The 18,799-nt window shown below is 45.6% G+C and overlaps 1 protein-coding gene across 1 annotated transcript; it reads left to right on the plus strand.

Moving 5' to 3' along the window:
* Positions 1-561: 561 nt before the first annotated feature.
* Positions 562-18,591, plus strand: LOC126109678 (uncharacterized). Its single transcript, XM_049914729.1, has 2 exons — positions 562-635; positions 16,572-18,591. The coding sequence occupies exons 1-2, from the start codon at positions 624-626 to the stop codon at positions 17,820-17,822; spliced, it is 1,263 nt and encodes a 420-aa protein (XP_049770686.1). The 5' UTR covers positions 562-623; the 3' UTR covers positions 17,823-18,591.
* The last annotated feature ends 208 nt before the right edge of the window (positions 18,592-18,799 follow it).

Here is an 18,799-nt window from a genome sequence, read left to right on the forward strand (position 1 = left end):
GATATGATACGCAAATTGGGATGGAAGTCATTAAAGCAAAGACGTTTTTCGTCGCGGCGAGATCTATTTCCTAAATTTCAGTCACCAACTTTCTCTTCCGAATGCGAAAATATTTTGTTGAGCCCAACCTACATAGGCAGGAAATAAAATAAGAGAAATCAGAGCTCGAACAGAAAGGTTTAATTGTTCGTTTTTCCCGCGCGCTGTTCGGGAGTGGAATGGTAGAGAGGTAGTATGATTGTGGTTCGATGAACCCTCTGCCAAGCACTTAAATGTAAATTGCAGTGTAGTCATGTAGATGTAGATGAAATTAGCAAAATAAATTTTACAGAGTAACGTAACATGTGGAGCCGAATGCCTGAGGAAACAGGGCAGGCGGTCCAGAGTTTGCGCTGCCGAGAGCCCGCCGGAAGCGGACCTCACGGGGGGAGGGGGGTACCGGGCAGCGGAGCGTCTCGCGGCGAAAGCCCCCCGGGCCACGGCCGGCCGGCGCCAGGCACCCACCGCCACGCACCCTGCGCTGCTCGCCTATAAAAGCCGCCGCCGGAGCAACGGTCAGGCAGTCAGAGCAGCGTCCTCCTTCGGCCGTGATATCCACCTGACGCGAACGCACGCACGGAGTCATGCGAAGAGAGGTGAGTCTCATTCTGTCTACCCAGCTGAAGGCGGTTCTGTCCTGGCCGACCACAAATAACACGGGTTGGGCCATCTGCTCACAGCTACGTCCTAGTGGAGGGTACACCCAAAAGTTTTCGACATAAGGTGTGCACAGAATTTTACACGCTGTCTGTTTTTCAGTCTTCGTGAGCCAAAATTATTTTGCCTCCTTTGGTGTTGTCATCTACAACGTTGCCTCCTGTCCCAACCTCCCCATCTCAAAGTAGCACTGTGCGTCCTCCGTCATTTGGTGGACGTTTTCCTATCTCCTCCTTCCCTTACAGTTATTATCCTCTACATTTCCCTCTACTACCACGGAAGCTATTCCCTAATCTCTTAACACACCTCCTACCATCATGGCCCTTCTTCTACTGAGCGCTTTCCAATCATCATCTTTCTTCACCTATTCTGTGGCCAACATCTTCATATTAAAAAACTAGAAACCCGCCTCGATTGCGAAAAAAGTACCTAGTGTTAACCTAGGTTTCGGCGTAGATAACTACACCTTCTTCAGAACAATAAAACCCACAAGTGCCTAAGAAGACCTTTGTCAATGATTAAAAGAACACCATAGCTATATATTTATAAACGAAAAAAAGGAAAACACAAACAGTACATACGTACAAAGTCTAAACCGTTACTTAACTTAATGGTGTACGCTCCACCTCACACCGGCCTATGTTTGATGGGCCATGACCCGCCGGTGTGAGGTGGAGATTACACCATTAAGTTAAGTAACGGTTTAGACTTTTTACGTATGTACTGTTTGTGTTTTCCTTTTTTTTCGTTTATAAATGTATAGCTATGGTGTTCTTTTAATCATTGACAAAGGTCTTCTTAGGCACTTATGGGTTTTATTGTTCTGAAGAAGGAGTAGTTATCTACGCCGAAACCTAAGTTAACACTCGGTGCTTTTTTCGCAATCGAAGCGGGTTTCTAGTTTTTTAATATATTAACCGATTGCTGACGCGCTGCGATGTTGAAGGCCAACATCTTCATTTCTCATTTTACCAGTCCCATTGGTTTTCATCATTCTTCTGGAGCACCACACCTCTACATCTACATCTACATTTATGCTCCGCAATCCACCCAACGGTGTGTGGCGGAGGGCACTTTACGTGCCACTGTCGCTACCTCCCTTTCCCGTTCCAGTCGCGTATGGTTCGCGGGAAGAACGACTGCCGGAAAGCCTCCGTGCGCGCTCGAATCTCTCTAAATTTACATTCGTGCTCTCCTCGGGAGGTATAAGTAGGGGGAAGCAATATATTCGATACCTCATCCAGAAACGCACCCTCTAGAAACCTGGACAGCAAGCTACACGGCGATGCAGAGCGCCTCTCTTGCAGAGTCTGCCACTTGAGTTTGCTAAACATGTCCGAATCGCTATCACGCTTACCAAATAACCCTGTGTCGAAACGCGCCGCTCTTCTTTGGATCTTCTCTATCTCCTCTGTCAACCCGACCTGCTACGGATCCCACACTGATGAGCAGTACTCAAGTATAGGTCGAGCGAGTGTTTTGTAAGCCACCTCCTTTGTTGATGGACTACATTTTCTAAGGACTCTCCCAATGAATCTCAACCCTAGCACCCGCCTTACCAACAATTAATTTTATATAATCATTCCACTTCAAATCGTTCCGTACGCATACTCCCAGATATTTTACAGAAGTAACTGCTACCAGTGTTTGTTCCGCTATCATATAATCATACAATAAAGGATCCTTCTTTCTATGTATTTGCAATACAGTACATTTATCTATGTTAAGGGTCAGTTGCCACTCTCTGCAGCAAGTGCCTATCCGCATTGATTCTCTTCCTTTCTAGTTCGTAATCGGTTCAAAATGGCTCTGAACTCTACTGGACTTAACATCTGAGGTCATCAGTTCCCTAGAACCATCTAAACCTAACTAACCTAAGGACATCACACACATTCATGCCCGAGGCAGGATTCGAACCTGCGACCGTAGCGGTCGCGCGGTTCCAGACTGAAGCGCCTAGAACTGCTCGGCCACAGCGGCCGGCCGGTTCATGATTGGCTACAACAACAACGTTATGCTCCAGACGTATATTGTCAGAAAATTCTTAGTCTAATAGGCCTTCATTGGTACCAGTACACTTGTTATAGCGTCATCGCTTGCAGTAGCCTGCCTCTAACATCTTCCTTGGTTCAAGAGCCGTGTGTTATTTTGCTTCAAAGAGAATTCCTACATTTCGTCTATCCCCCAAATCTGCCCCTACCTCTGGTGTGTCGTTGCTGTCGCATCTACGCGAAGTACTCATACGCGATGTGCAAGCGGCAGAACCTGTCTATAACAAATAGTGGTTCTGTAACATTAGAAGTGTGCAATTGTTGAAATCAACGCAATATCTGGAGCCATTATGCCTCGATACCTCCTTAATCCTCTCTGACTTTGGTAGCACACCGATCAACCTAAAACCACCATGTCACCAATGTGGCACATCCCTCTTTCCTGGAATTCGTCTTTTAAATCGCTAAATTTTATCTACACTTTACTAAACCTATTAAAGATATGTATTTTTTTACGATTTTATTCATTTGAAGCAACGCGAGTGCTCGTATATTCTGTTTTTCCGCTTACATCTGAAAGCGTTGTCTGCATTTTCTCTGTATTTCTGCATCTGGCAGTGACGTTTTCTGTCTGATGTCAAATTCAGTTGCTTAATACCACATATGAGTCCAATCTTAGAATATTTCTCAAATTTGTGGCACCCATACCAGGCAGGACCAACATGGGATATTGAACGTATATAAGTAATGGAGTCAACAATTGTCTCAGGTCTCTTTTGACTCACAAGAGACTAAAGAAAATGTTGAACAGCCTGAATTGGCAAACGACTGAAGGTAAACGCGAGATATCCCTTGATAGCCTTTTTACAATGATTTCAACACCAATTTGAAGTAAAGAATCTGAAGTTATTTTTCATTTTCCCATAGGGCTATGAAGACCAGGTTAGACTGGATGCACCACAAACGAAGGTACTTAATTCTTCCCGCGCTCTTGCGCTAGTACGCAGAGTACGTGTGTAGATGGACACTAACAATTTTCAGTACTTGCAAGTTCGGGTTTAAACGTGTAGTAATTGTACTCGTAAAGCAACTGCGGAGTTTGTGGCTTCGGAAGTTAAGAATTATCTACACAACAAGATGGTGAGCGTTGTTCATCAGTATGGCATCCTTACCAGGTAGGACTGGTAGAAGGCCGGCGCGGTGGTCTAGCGGTTCTGGCGCTGCAGTCCGGAACCGCGGGACTGCTCCGGTCGCTGGTTCGAATCCTGCCTCGGGCATGGGTGTGTGTGATGTCCTTAGGTTAGTTAGGTTTAAGTAGTTCTAAGTTCTAGGGGACTTATGACCTAATATGTTAAGTCCCATAGTGCTCAGAGCCATTTGAACCATTTTTGACTAGTAGAAGAGGTAGAGAAGATCCAATGAAGAGCGGGGTGTTTCGTCATGTGATTATCTAGTCGCCACCAGAGCGTTCCCGAGATTCTCATTAAACTCCATCGATAGACGTTATATGACAGGCATTCTGCAACACAGAGAGGTTTGCTAATGAAAATTCGAGACAGCACCTCCCGGACAACACATTACTTCCAAATACATATCACGTAATGACGACGACGAGGAAATTTGAGAAATTCGAGCCAATAAGAGGCTTACCGTCTATCATTCTTCCCACGCACCATTCGCGAGTGGAACAGGGAAGGGGGATCAGTCAGTGGTACCAGAAGTAGCTTCCGGTATACACCATTAGGTGGCTTGCGGAGCGTGATTTTAAATGGATGTGGTATGGGAATATCTCGAGTCTCCAACAGCTATAACGGGGATAAAATCAGGCTGAATGCGATCGATCGTCCGCCGCTCGTGGTCTCGCGGTAGCGTTCTCGCTTCCCGAGCACGGGGTCCCGGGTTCGATTCCCGGCGGGGTCAGGGATTTTCACCTACCTCGAGATGACTGGGTGTTTGTGTTGTCCTCATCATTTCATCATCATCCAGGAAAGTGGCGAAATTGGACTGAGCAAAGATTGGGTAATTGTACGGGCGCTGATAACCACGCAGTTGAGCGCCCCACAAACCAAACATCATCATCATCATCATCATCATCTGAATGCGATCAACGCATAACCTCGTGCGTATTCCATTTTCCAGCGCAAGGGGCTCTTTAACACGCGGTACATTCAAAAGTACGCTGTCTGGCGCACCTTGACAGACATTCTCAGCGTGTAGATACAGGTCAAGATCTAGAGTGCCCTCAGCAATGTGTGCTTGCACGAGTACTTACAAACACTCGCAGGCGGCTCGCTTTCGCTGTGGACAATGGCTGAGAAAGGCGCCCGCACTTTAGAGGCGCCGTCCCACGCTGTTTCACTGTGCTGGTTTCCCACACTTGACAAGTCCCCACGTTCAAAACAGGCACGCTGCCGCCACAATCCTGTGTTGACACAACATCTGAAGCTAGACGGGAACTGGACACCGTGTCTCGATCTGCAAGTCACGTAACGCTGTCCCCCAACCTCAGTATGTTTGAAGAATAACGACCTCTAGTAAATAGCACTCCGATCACTACGTAATATACAGCACACAAAGCAACTCTACCACGAACCGAGGTTGCTCGAAAAAAAAAAAAAATGGCTCTGAGCACTATGGGACTTAACTTCTGAGGTCATCAGTCCCCTAGAACTTAGAACTACTTAAACTTAACTAACCTAAGGACATCACACACATCCATGCCCGAGGCAGGATTCTAACTTGCGATCGTAGCTGTCGCGCGGTTCCAGACTGTAGCGCCTAGAACCGCTCGTGCTCGAAAAGCAGTCTGTTAGTTGTGTGTTCCATAGATCATTTGTACGGATCTTTTATCAAAGCGACATGGAAAGACTCGATTTACAGGATATGTGTACATGATTAGTGACAAAATTCATGAACATATTATTATTTATAATCAAACTTTCAGTCTGTAACGGGGTGTGCGCTGATATAAAACTTCCTGGAGGATTAAAACTGCGTGCTGGACCGAGACTCGAACTCGGGACGTTTGCCTTTCGCGGTACTTTGGTAAAATACTTGCCTGCGAAAGGCAAAGGTCCCGAGTTCGAGTTTCGGTCCGGCACTCAGTTTTAACCTGCCAGTAGGTTTCACATTATTATTTTTAGTCCTAGTCGTGGAACTACACTTTTTTAAGTGGCTGCCGGTTTTCAAGTAGAAATTCATCAATGGAATAGAAGCAGTTGTCCGCAAGAAATGATTTTAAATTAGATTTAAATTTTTCTTCGCTACCGGTCAGACACTTTATGTCAATGGGTATATGGTAAAAAATTTTTGTTGCTGTATGTTGGACTCCTTTCTGAGCCACTAACAGCTTTAACATGGGAAATAAAGGCCATTTTTTGCTTCCAGCTTTGTAGGTGTAGACATTATTGTTCGTCTCAAACTGTGAGGGATTATTTATGACGAATTTCATTACCGAAAATATGTACTGTTACGGCCTCGAAGAGGTACCTACATGACGGCCATGGGTGAAGACCACAGTGTTCTTACTGCTCGCTTTTGTGCAATTCAGTACTTTCTTTCTAAGTCATGAGTTACTGCAGAAAATTATTCCGTAGGACGTTATTGAGCGAATATACAAAATATGTTAGCAATTGCATGAAGAGCAAAAGTACCTGAACTCAACTGTCTGAGAAGCTCAGTAATCTAAGGAACGGCAGCGGACCCAAAATTGAACCTTGTGGGACGCCATAATTTATTTTTCCCCGCTCACTAAACTTTTCTACATTTCCGACATTGACTGAATTATTCTGTACAACCTTATTCGTTCTGTTCGTTCAGTATGTGTCAGACTAGATGATTGTAAAGCCATCAATTCCACAAAACTTGAGTTTTTCTAAGACAGTAACAAGATGTACACGATCCAATGCTTTGCAAAGATAATGAAAAATACCAAATGGTGAAGTGGTATTATTTAAGGCTCGCAATACATGATGAGTGAATGTATAAATAACTGTTGCAAATGGATGAGTTACTTTATCTCTGGTAGGTGCATTTGTCTTACATTTTTAATAACGTCGTGCTTACGTGAATGGCAGAGGAAACTGCCCGGAACCAATCTCCCCCTTCCCCCTAAAACGGACCATCTAGTGTCTTGACTCGGTACGCTACTCTTGACGGCCCAATTGTAAGCAGGACTTTCAGCTTCTACCAGTCAGTAGCGGAGCGCACAGGTCGTCTGCTTCATTTGTTGCTTATCAGTCAGCCACTACATGTTTTGACAAATGGAAAAAGTTTTTACGTTTTGCTACGTTTCTCGTTACTTCTCCTAGAACCTCTCCTCTAAGCCGTTTAATCTATATGTGTTCTTGAGTAGTTAGGTTTAAGTTTAATGTTTATTTGTAAATCGTTTCATTGAGATGTTTCGTTAAAAATTTATTTGTTTAACAGAATGTAGGCTGTACGTGCGTAAACTGCTGAAACTGGAGCACCTTCAGTTGCATCAACCGGACCCGTTACTGTCTGTGTTTAAAGTATGCCTGTTTTAGTACACCCTCCATTGGAGATTAGAAGAGGATAACGGGGAAGGCTGATCAAAGAAAGTGGAGTTGTTCTAAACTGACTAGAGCATTGAAGCAGTTCGGAAAAAATAATATGGTTTGGAAGGAGGCCAGTAAGCAGCGTAACGTCCAAAAACACTTATGAGACTGTCCAATACTAAGTACGCTACACAAGAGGACGCAGCAGCAAGCGGGACAGGCAAACATAGAATTTTGGGTAAAGATCTTGAACAAGGTATGCTTTATCACTGTCATGGTATGGAAGCTTCTTTCTTTGGGCTTACTCGTAACAACTTATGAAAAATTGCAGTACAAATAGCACAGAGAAATAACACTGAACGCCCTTTGAAAGACGAAACTGCTAGGGCAAAAAAGTTTAACATTTTTCTTGAACGTCACAAAATTCAGAAAGCAAGCCTACAGGAATATCCAATAGCAAGGCTCTTGGCCATCCTGACTTAGGTTTTCCGTGATTTCCCTAAATCATTCAAGGCGAATGACGGGATGGTTCCTCTGAACGGGCACGGAAGATTTCTTTCCCCATCCTTCCTTAATCCGATATGCATCTACATCTACGTGATTACTCTGCTATTCACAATAAAGCGCCTGGCAGAGGGTTCAATGAACCACCTTCATGCTGTCTCTCTACCGTTCCACTCTCGAACGGCACGCGGGAAAAACGAGCACTTAAATTTTTCTGTGAGAGTCCTGATTTCTCTTATTTTACGTGACGATCATTTCTCCCTATGTAGGTGGGTGCCAACAGAATGTTTTCGCAATCGGAGGAGAAAACTGGTGAACGAAATTCCATGAGAAGATCCCGTCTTAACGAAAAACGCCTTTGTTTTAATGATTGCCACTCCAATTCACGTATCATGTCTGTGGCACCATCTCCCCTATTTCGCGATAATACAAAACGAGCAGCCCTTCTTTGTACTTTTTCGATGTCATCCGTCAGTCCCACCTGATGCGGGCCGACGACCTCGCCGTTTGGTCCCCTCCGTTAACACCATTCAACCAACCAACCAATCAACCAAGGCTCTTAGGTTCAGCAAAGAACCCAGAGAGAAATTCTATGACTGTTTTGTCTAATTTGACACCTTTTCTCTAATTTTGTCTAGTACTATTTTACTTATTTCTACAGGAGGGCTGATTTTGGTATCTATTTTTCGTGTCTGCTAAGTGTAAGATTTTCGATTTTTTTTTTTTTTTTTTTTTTTTTGGGTGGGGAATAACTTTCAAAGATATTTTCTATGAGTGAAATACAAATGGTGCTTGTCATCATATTCTTTTAAAATATAACTTCTGTTATTAAAAACCAAAAACGAAGTGGCTTACGGTTTTGGACACATTCCTGTACAATATGTACGTTCTTCAACAGGTCATGAAGAGAGCAAAGTGATTCTGGAATAGGAACTATAAGGTGTTCTTTCAAAGAGACGTACTGATATTCGTTTTTCGTAAAGAACAAAATTACATGAAAGGCAATTACTCTAATTAATGTCCCTCTTACTAGCTAAACAATATTTGGTTGACAGATTTTTTTTATTTTGCTTCCGGACAATAAGTCATTCCGGAACGGTCGAGGTACATAGCGCACGCTGTACGGTATACGCAGAATAATTAAAATTTCCTAATCTGTCGATTCTGTAATCGCAGGTGCAGCGGACAGAAACGTAATCTCTGAGATCGGCCGGATGGGCTCGTATGCGCCGGTTTTTCCGCGCGTCACGGTCCAGTGACATAAGCACCGAACGGCCGCTCCATATGGTGGGAGCAACAGGTGGCGTACTTTCTGGACACGCACGCTTGGAGGACGGAGAAAGCAGCTCTCCAGCACTTTCCGCTGGACAGCGCGGCACGCAACCGCTTTCCAGAGCTCCCTCTCCGCCTCCCCCCCCCCCTCCGCCCTGTTAATTGGGCTGGCCGTCGCCTCGCTTTGTTGCCCAAGATCCTCTGCAGACAACAACAATGTTTAAAAGGCCGCCACGCCACGCTCCGGCGAATCCGCTATCTCGATGCAAGGAGTTCCGGGAATGGAGCGGAGATGGCGCCGCGAGCGCAGGTACGAACGGAACGGAATTTCGCCTCCGTTACGTTGATTTAAGTGTTAGGAAGTCGTTTCTGAAAGTATTTGTATGGAGTGTAGCCATGTATGGAAGTGAAACATGGACGATAAATAGTTTGGACAAGAAGAGAAGCTTTCGAAATGTGGTGCTACAGAAGAATGCTGAAGATTATATGGGTAGATCACATAACTAATGAGGAGATATTGAATAGAATTGGGGAGAATAGGAGTCTGTGGCACAACTTGACTAGAAGAAGGGATCGGTTGCTAGGACATGTTCTGAGGCATCAAGGGATCGCCAATTTAGTACTGGAGGGCAGCGCGGTGGGTAAAAATCGTAGGGGGAGACCAAGAGATGAATACACTAAGCAGATTCAGAAGGATGTAGGCTGCAATAGGTACTTGGAGATGAAGCAGCTTGCACAGGATAGAGTAGCATGGAGAGCTGCATCAAACCAGTCTCAGGACTGAAGACGACAACAACAACAACAACAACGTTGGCCCATCTTGCGTAATATCATAGGCCAGGTCCCAACTTCATCTGGAAGGCAGTTTAGTTCATTCGGCTAGAAGTATATTTCACTTTCAAACTAATATTTAACTTCAGTCATAGCGTCTTAGAAATTACATCGGCTGAAAGCGATCACTGATCTTGACACGGTCCACATCACTACTTTTCTTTCATAATTTTACTAGCTGACAAACACGGCCTTGCACGGGTATCCAGTTAGTCATTTTTCTATTAGAAACAAAAAAGAGAGCTTCGTTTGTAGTGTGATATCGAAAAAATTTCATTTCCATGGTATTCGTGAAATTGTGCAGTAGACTCGGTGTGACATGAGCCCGGACAGTTCATGAACGCTGAGCGCAAAACTTCGCGTGTCTACAACTCTGTTTTGTAAACGTCTCTATGGCAACACCTCATCATAGCTTTAGAGGCGGCTATTATTTTCGCCTAGAACAGTTTGCCCTTCGCAGTTTCTGTCAAAAAGCGATGCCAGGTGTCACCGATTTCTTGAAGCTGACTCGACTGTAGAGTCTCTTAGCAGCAAAGAAAAAATGTATTAAAACTTCATGCATGATGCGGCATTTTTCTCCAAACATCTCCGTGTCTATAACGTCATGTCACTTCAACTATGTGTCGTTCAATGATATGCTTGTGTAGGTACTTGGAGCGGCATATGTGGATACTGCCTGCGAAATTTCTTGCGAACACAGTTAGTAGCAGAGAAGTAATACAATTAAACGTCAAGCATGATGGGGCAGTCTTACACGCATCTCATAGTTTCTCATGTCGTCTCTCCTGAATCATTCGACTGACCTGGAAATCGGTAGATGTACAGACAGACCAATGGTTACAATTTCAGAAAAATTGGATGGTTTATTCAAGAGAAAGAGCTCCACAGACTGGGCATAACAATAACGGATTGGTCCACCTTTGGTCCTTATGCAAGCACTTATTTGCTTTGGTGTTGATCCAAAGGGTTATTGGGTGTCGTCCTGAGGAATATAGTGCCAAATTCTGCGCAACTGGCGCGGTATATAGTCAAAATTCCGAGCTAGTTGGAGGGCCCTACCCATGATACTCCAGATGTTCACTAAAAAACCAAACTACGTCCGAAGAGGCCATGAAAGCCCAACGGTATTGACCGGCCGCCGTGTCATGGATGCGGATATGGGAGGGCATGTGGCCAAGACACCGTTCTCCAAACCCTATGTCAATTTACGAGACCGGAACAGCTACTTCTCAGTCAAGTAGCTCCTCACAAGGGCTGAATGCACCCTGATTGCCAACAGCGCTCGACAAACCGGATGGTCACCCATCCAAACACTAGCCCAGCACGACAGCGCTCAAATACGGTGATCTGACGGGAACCGGTGCTACCACTGCGGCAAGGCCGCTGGCTCCAGATGTTCAACTATTGTGGAAATATCCGGCGACCTTGGTGGGCAAGGTAGGATCTGGTAAGAACGGAGGCAGACAGTAGAAACTCTCCCGCGTGCGGACGGGCATTATCTTGCTGAAATGTAAACCAAAGATGGCTTGCCTTGACGGGCAACAAAACGCATATGATATCGTCGACGTACTGCCGTGATGGAAATGCGCCGCTGATTATAACCAAACGGGTAACGCTGTGTAATGGAATGACGGCCCAGAGCATCACTCCTTGTTCTCGGGTCGTATAGCGAACGACAATGTGGTTGGTATCTCACCACTGTCCGGGCAATCTCCAGACGAGTCTTCGCTGGGCACCTAGGTTCAGTCAATGAGATCCAACGCCCAGCTACCGCCAATCATTGTTTGCACACTGCCATTTGCTAATGGAAGAGAGAAGGGGAAAACCCAGTGGTACCTTGAGTACCTGTAATGTTATGTGTGCCTCACTGCTTTTTTTTAAAAAAAAAAAAACTAATTTGTGCCTGATTTTATTCTGAGAAGCTCAGTAATGTATGTAAATACCGTAAACGGAAATGTGATTCAAAAAGTACTTGAAGTGAAGTGAAGCGCAACTGGACAGCGAGAAACTCTTTAGCACGAAATCCCCACAATGATAGTAGTTGTGAATCTTTGAGTATGGACTAAAAAAAAATTAAAAGAAAAAGATGACGTATTGCTAGGCCGTCGCTCAGAACGTAGTGTTACAGTTAATGAAAATTGATATTTTAGTGATAAAACCGAGTAAAGTATGTGTAAGAGTTGTCAAACATTTATGTATACAAATTTTCTGGAAGTGAAGAATAGAAATATCTTGTTTTTGGAAAAGGAGGTGAACTCCATAGTCGTTGCCGTCTGTCAATCGACAGAATTGTAAGTGTACAAAGTTCACTAAAATATAGGAAAAGAAATGCATTCTCTATAGTTTTCATTCAATAAGTAACAACCTCTCATGATTTGTTAGTTACAGTAACTGGTTTATGTTCTTGTACAATAGTATGGTGCTGAACTCCACTGACCAATTTTGATGTAGCAGGACGTGTAGTCTGAAGGAAGTTTGTGTGCCAAGCAATCTCCTTTTCTCACGAAAAGCTGACTGCTGTTTGATCTTTTTTACTTACAACAGCGGTCCCTTAGGTATGAAAAGCTAAGAAAACTTGGGCTCAAACATATCCGCAATACGTCCAAGTAACTAACAGAGACGTATTTTAAACCTTAAAGAACCATAACTTCCTCCTAATTGTAATACGTCACCAACTGGTGCAGAAGCCGATCATTCAAGGAGGCAGTAACCAAAATTAAAGTACCAGTTAGGACTTAAAGTAAAAATCTCAAACAAAAATCAATTATATATATATATATATATATATATATGGTGTTAAAAAAAGGTACGGCTAAACTTTCAGGAAACATTCCTCATACACAAATAAAGAAAAGATGTTATGTGGACATGTGTCCGGAAACGCTTAATTTCCATGTTAGAGCTCATTTTAGTTTCTTCCACCTACGTTCAATGGAGCACGTTATCATGATTTCATACGGGATACTCTACCTGAGCTGCTAGAACATGTGTCTTTACAAGTACGACACAACATGTGGTTCATGCACGATGGAGCTCCTGCACATTTCAGTCGAAGTGTTCGTACGCTTCACAACAGATTCGGTGACCGATGGATTGGTAGAGGCGGACCAATTCCATGACCTCCACGCTCTCCTGACCTCAACCCTCTCGACTTTCATTTATGGGGGCATTTGAAAGCTCTTGTCTACGCAACCCCGGTACCAAATGTAGAGACTCTTCGTGCTCGTATTGTGGACGGCTGTGATACAATACGCCATTCTCCAGGGCTGCATCAGCGCATCAGGGATTCCATGCGACGGAGGGTGGATGCATATATCCTCGCTAACGCAGGACATTTTGAACATTTCTTGTAACAAAGTGTTTGAAGTCACGCTGGTACTTTCTGTTGCTGTGTGTTTCCATTCCATGATTAATGTGATTTGAGGAGAAATAATAAAATGAGCTCTAAAATGGAAAGTAAGCGTTTCCGGACACATGTCCACATAACATATTTTCTTTCTTTGTGTGTGAGGAAGGTTTCCTGAAAGTTTGGCAGTACCTTTTTGTAACACTCTGTATAAATATTCATATTATTAAGATAAAAGTCATTTTATATACCCACCACTAAGCACCGCAAGGTGGCGTGCGGTGTGTAGACATAACTGTAGATGTAACAGGTAATGCTGTTAACATAGTGCGGAACTAACGTAATTTAATGGATTTGTAAGTAGCGGCCAACTTTGGCAGGAGTGTCGGCTGATGATGTAATTAGACGGCGAACTAGGGCGAGAACCTCGCTTCCGTAATTGCTCGGCCCGTTAGGCGAGACAGATCGGCGGTCGGAGCGTTCTGCCTAAGGGCCCCATTAGGGCCGAGTACAGGGGGGGATGTGCGGTCAGCAGCGGCAACAAGCGGGTTAGCCACGCGCCGGAGGCGGGCGCAGGCGCGGAATCGTGCAGTGGGGGAGGTGGATGAGGGAGGGAGGGCGAAGGGTGGAAGGGGGGAGGGGTGGTGAGGTGGAGAGCACTGGCGACGTTCGGGAGCGGCAACTGTCTGAAGCGAAATGTCTCTTCCGCTGAAATGAGATCAACGTCTACCTACATTTCACAATGCAGTGTTTCCGAAATAAACCGCTATCAGCTATATATGAACTTTTAGAGGAACACGACTGCTTTCGTGATGCCAAATCACATCATCAGGTGTACATCTACAAGATAGGAAACGTACAATTGACATTACAATAAAAAAAGAACACATACCTCTCCTATTGATCTTCGCTGTATGACAGCTAATATGGAATATTCACGCGCCAGTAAAACATTTACGCACTGATACGGGAAGAAGAGGGACTCAACAGTGTCAAAATACTGTCACCTATAATGAACAGACGTGATAGTTCAAACTGACCAGATGAGAAATTGGCATGTAAAAAGCGCGTTTACCCACTGTGAAAAGAGCAAAATAAGAAAACATGGGAAGGGAAAAAGCCCTAACTAGCAACACTGAAAGCACGCGGTTGAAAAAGCTCACTCCACACCAGGAAGCGATCGACAGCAAGCCTCCAACCGACTGGCCGTGCAGGGCCTTATTGGGTGTGTCACTGAGGGCACTACTGACACCATACATAAGCGGGGAAAGTTACAAACATTTTCGCGGATATCCAAATATCTAGAGAGTGACTGAGGCCCCCGCTTTCAACTTGTCAGTTTTTCAGCTGGTCAATAGAGCTATAATGCCCTGCTTGTTACGGGTACAGCATTTATTTTCAGAACGTTCACTCCTTCCCACATCAGGGCGTAAATGTTTTACTGACGAGTGAGTATTTCATCTTGGTTGTCATAGAGCAGGGACTATTTGGATAGGTATCTTTTTCTTATCATAATGTCGATTTACGTTTCCTATCTTGTAGATGCGCTCCTGAAGATATGAAATATCATCACGAAACCGATCGTTGATTGGTTGGTTAGATGATTCGGGGGAAGGGAGCAAACAACGAGATCATCGATCCATAGGGATGGGGAAGGAAGTCAGCCGTGCCCTTTCAAAGGAACCATCCCGGCCTTTGGCTGAAGCGATTTAGGGAAATCACAGAAAACTAAATGAGCATAGTCAGACGCGGGCTTGAACCATCGTCCTCCCGATTGCGAGTCCAGTTCGTTAACCACTGCGCCACCTTCCTAGGTGGAAAGCCAGTCGTACCAAAAGTACAGCGTGTCCCAAAAAGAATAACCCGATTTTAACTTGTAATAATATTGAGACATATGTCACTAGGTAACGGAAACAGCGTTAGATGTAATCGACATGGTCTAGAGATTCAGAAAAAATCGCTACGAGCGCAGTTTCCTCAATGCCAACGTGCTTCAAATTTGGATAGGGCGTACAGGATCGCGAGGTCACGCTTTACACTCTTGGCCTCCTTGGTCCCCTGACCTAACACCATGTCATTTCTTCCTGTGGGAATATGTTAAACAATGTGTTTACGTTCCTCCCTTACCTCGTGACACTGATGAACTAAAAACCAGAATATCAGCTGCTGTAGCTTCAGTGACTGAAGAGACCTTGCCGGCCGCTGTGGACGAGCGGTGCTAGGCGCTTCAGTCCGGAACCGCGCTGCTGCTACGGTCGCAGTTTCGAATCCTTTCTCGGGCAAGGATATGTATGATGTCCTTAGGTTAAGTTAGGTTTATGTAGTTCTAAGTCTAGGGGATATGACCTCAGACCATAGTGCTCAGAGCCATTTGAACCATTTGAGGACACCTTATAGTCTGTTAGGGATGAATTCGGATATCGGCTAGATGTCGTCCGTGCAGCCAATGAAGGAGTATTTAGGATGGATTTTTATAAACTTCTGTCTTTTCTGAGTAATTCAGTATGGAATTTGTTGGTGTTAAGCCCTACTTTCTAATAAATAATTCTATTTAGAATCTGATCATTCTTGTTGGGGCACCATGTATTCCACCATGTGTGCAAAATACGAGATAATACAAACGAAATACCCTCGAGATCTCAAGAAGTATGCAACAATTCGTCTTCCAGAGCAGGCAAGAACTGACAGGTGTGAACATTGCCGAACTATCAGCCTAATAAGGCATGCTGGGGCTTCTTTCGTGAATTTTTTCCAGTCGTTAAAATATTTCAAACTTTCAGAATTATTATCCACCATGTATTGCTTTCTTTTTGGAAGATAGGAGTTAGTAGGCTATGTGATGGCAGCAGTTTCCACTTTATCCATACTTGTGCACATCATCACCGACGTGGTCAGCAACAGCTGCAACTCTCCACTGTACATGATGCACCCATTATGGTCGCTTGGCACCTCTAGTTTACACTGTCCAGCTGTACACTGCTCAAGTGGTGTCAACTAGAGTGCTCTTTGATGGTCTAAATGGCTCTGAGCACTATGGGACTTAACAGCTATGGTCATCAGTCCCCTAGAACTCAGAACTACTTAAACCTAACTAACCTAAGGACATCACACAACAGCTCTTGAATGAGATTTTACCACTGCAGCGGAGTGTGCGCTGATATGAAACTTCCTGGCAGATTAAAACTGTGTGCCGGACCGAGAGTCGAACTCGGGACATTTGCCTTTTGCGGGCAAGTGCTCTACCAACTGAGCTAGCCAAGAACGACTCACGCCCCGTCCTCACAGCTCTACTTCTGGCAGTACCTCGTCTCCTACCTTCCAAACTCTACAGCAGTTCTCCTGCTCTTGTGAGTCTTATGATAAAATGTAGACTGCATATTTTGCCGCTGGTTGACACGAATTCATTGCCCGCAGACGCTGTTGGCCCTGCTTACCGTCGCCCTCGCGGCAACGGTGGCGGCGAAAGACTCCCCGGCGGCCAAGGAGGACCACAGGACGAAGCAGGCTGAGGAGGAGATCAGCAGGACCCAGAAGAAGCGCGGCCTCTTCGACCTGGGCTACGGGGGCGGCTACGGCTCCGGTCTGGGCATCGGCTACCTGGGAGGCGGCCACGGGCTCTTCGGGGGCGGCGGCTTCGGCGGCAGCGGCTTCGGCGGCAGCTACGGAGGCCACGGCCACGTCAAGACCGTCACAGTCACCCAGAAGGTCGGCATCCCCGTGCCGCAACCGTACACCGTCCACGTGCCCGTTGACAAGCCCGTCCCCTACCCCGTGGCCAAGCCGTTCCCCGTCGAAGTCAAGGTCCCCGTCGACAGGCCTTACCCCGTACCGGTCGAGAAGCCGGTCCCTTACCCCGTGGAGAAGCCTTTCCCAGTACCAGTGAAGGTGCCGGTGGACCGACCCTACACCGTCCACGTACCCGTCGAGAGGCCCGTGCCCTACCCCGTGGAAGTCAAGGTCCCAGTACCCCAGCCCTATCCCGTCCACGTCCCCAAGCCATACGCCGTCGTCGTCGAGAAGAAGGTCCCAGTGCCAGAGCCGTACCCAGTCGAAGTGAAGGTCCCCGTACCACAGCCGTACACCGTCCACGTCAAGGTACCGGTGGAAGTGCCCGTTGACCGCCCTTACCCTGTCCACGTCAAGGTCCCCGTCGACAGGCCATACCCGGTGCATGTCCCACAGCCCTACCCAGTGGAGAAGCCGGTGCCTGTACCCTACACCGTCGACAAGCCCTACCCCGTACCAGTGAAGGTTCCCGTGGACCGTCCTTACCCGGTGGATGTCCCCAAACCCTACCCAGTACCTGTAGAGAAACCAGTGCCCTACCCAGTCGAGAAGCCAGTTCCCTACCCTGTCGAGAAGCCCGTAGCCTACCCGGTCAAGGTACCTGTTGACAGGCCCTACCCAGTCGATGTGCCCAAGCCAGTCCCTTACCCAGTTGACAAGCCTTACCCTGTGCCTGTTGACAAGCCCTACCCAGTACCAGTAAAGGTCCCAGTAGAAAGGCCCTACCCAGTTCCCGTGAAGGTCCCTGTGGCGGTCCCGATCAAGTCTCACTATGGCGGTGAAGGTCTAGGAGGTGGCTACGGAGGTGGATTTGGGGGCTACGGAGGTGGATTTGGCGGCTACAGTGGAGGCGGCTACAGTGGAGGCTACCACCATTAAGGCAGACTGTTGATGCTCTGAAGTTACCACCATGGAGTTCGTCTCCTTCGCCAACATCGTAGATCATTAACCGCGCCGACAGTATCGAAGTACCATCTGAAACACCATCATCATCAGTCGTCTGTCCTGTGATTCCTCGCCATGAACAACAGCTGACGTCATCACTGAGGTCCAACTGATCATCATTCCTCGCTGCTGATCCTGCTCCTTGAGTCGTCGCTCACACTCAACTCCCATGCACCACATTTTTTTATGTATTCGCAACTGCATATAACTGTACCGCTGGCTACCATGTGACTCTCAGTGGAATTTTCCTTCGCCTTATCATCACGATTACCCAAATTTGTTATGAGGAGGAAATATTGTCTTCTTCTAACTACTAGTTGTAAACCCTCCAACTTGTGTGTAGTAAACGTTGCTCAAAAAGGATTATCCAGCACATTACAGAGCACTTCATACGAAGAAGCTCTGTGACAGGCAAGTCCAAACGAAGGAAGTGTCCCTTGGAGGATGATGCCAAAGCATCCTAGTTACCAGAAACCACATTGCTAATGCTTCCTTGGATGCGCCTAAGAGAACTGCAAACAGGAAGAGTCACTGTGTAACAGAACGGTACAAATATGCTTTTGCATTATGTATAGTCTCCAGTCATATGTCAAAGTGTCTGCTTGACATACACCATCTCATTTTGTGATAAGTCTTGTTTATATGTTCACAACTATTTTTGTACTGCAAAAATAAATAAAAAATAAAGAATATTTTTCTCAAATTTTCTGCTCTTGGCTAAATTCCATTTAATTTCCTATAAGTTTCACATGCACTTCCTCAGTTAAGACGTTTGTCCACTTACATCGCAGTGCCATTAATATAAGTCTGTTGCAGATGTGTATTGTGTTGTACGATACCCAACATGGGGTTTAAGTTTGATAAGTACAAATATTAAATTCTGATTCTCAATAACCTGTAAAGTATCGCTC

Source organism: Schistocerca cancellata, chromosome 12 (genome assembly GCF_023864275.1).
Source record: "Schistocerca cancellata isolate TAMUIC-IGC-003103 chromosome 12, iqSchCanc2.1, whole genome shotgun sequence".
Lineage (NCBI taxonomy): Eukaryota > Metazoa > Arthropoda > Insecta > Orthoptera > Acrididae > Schistocerca > Schistocerca cancellata.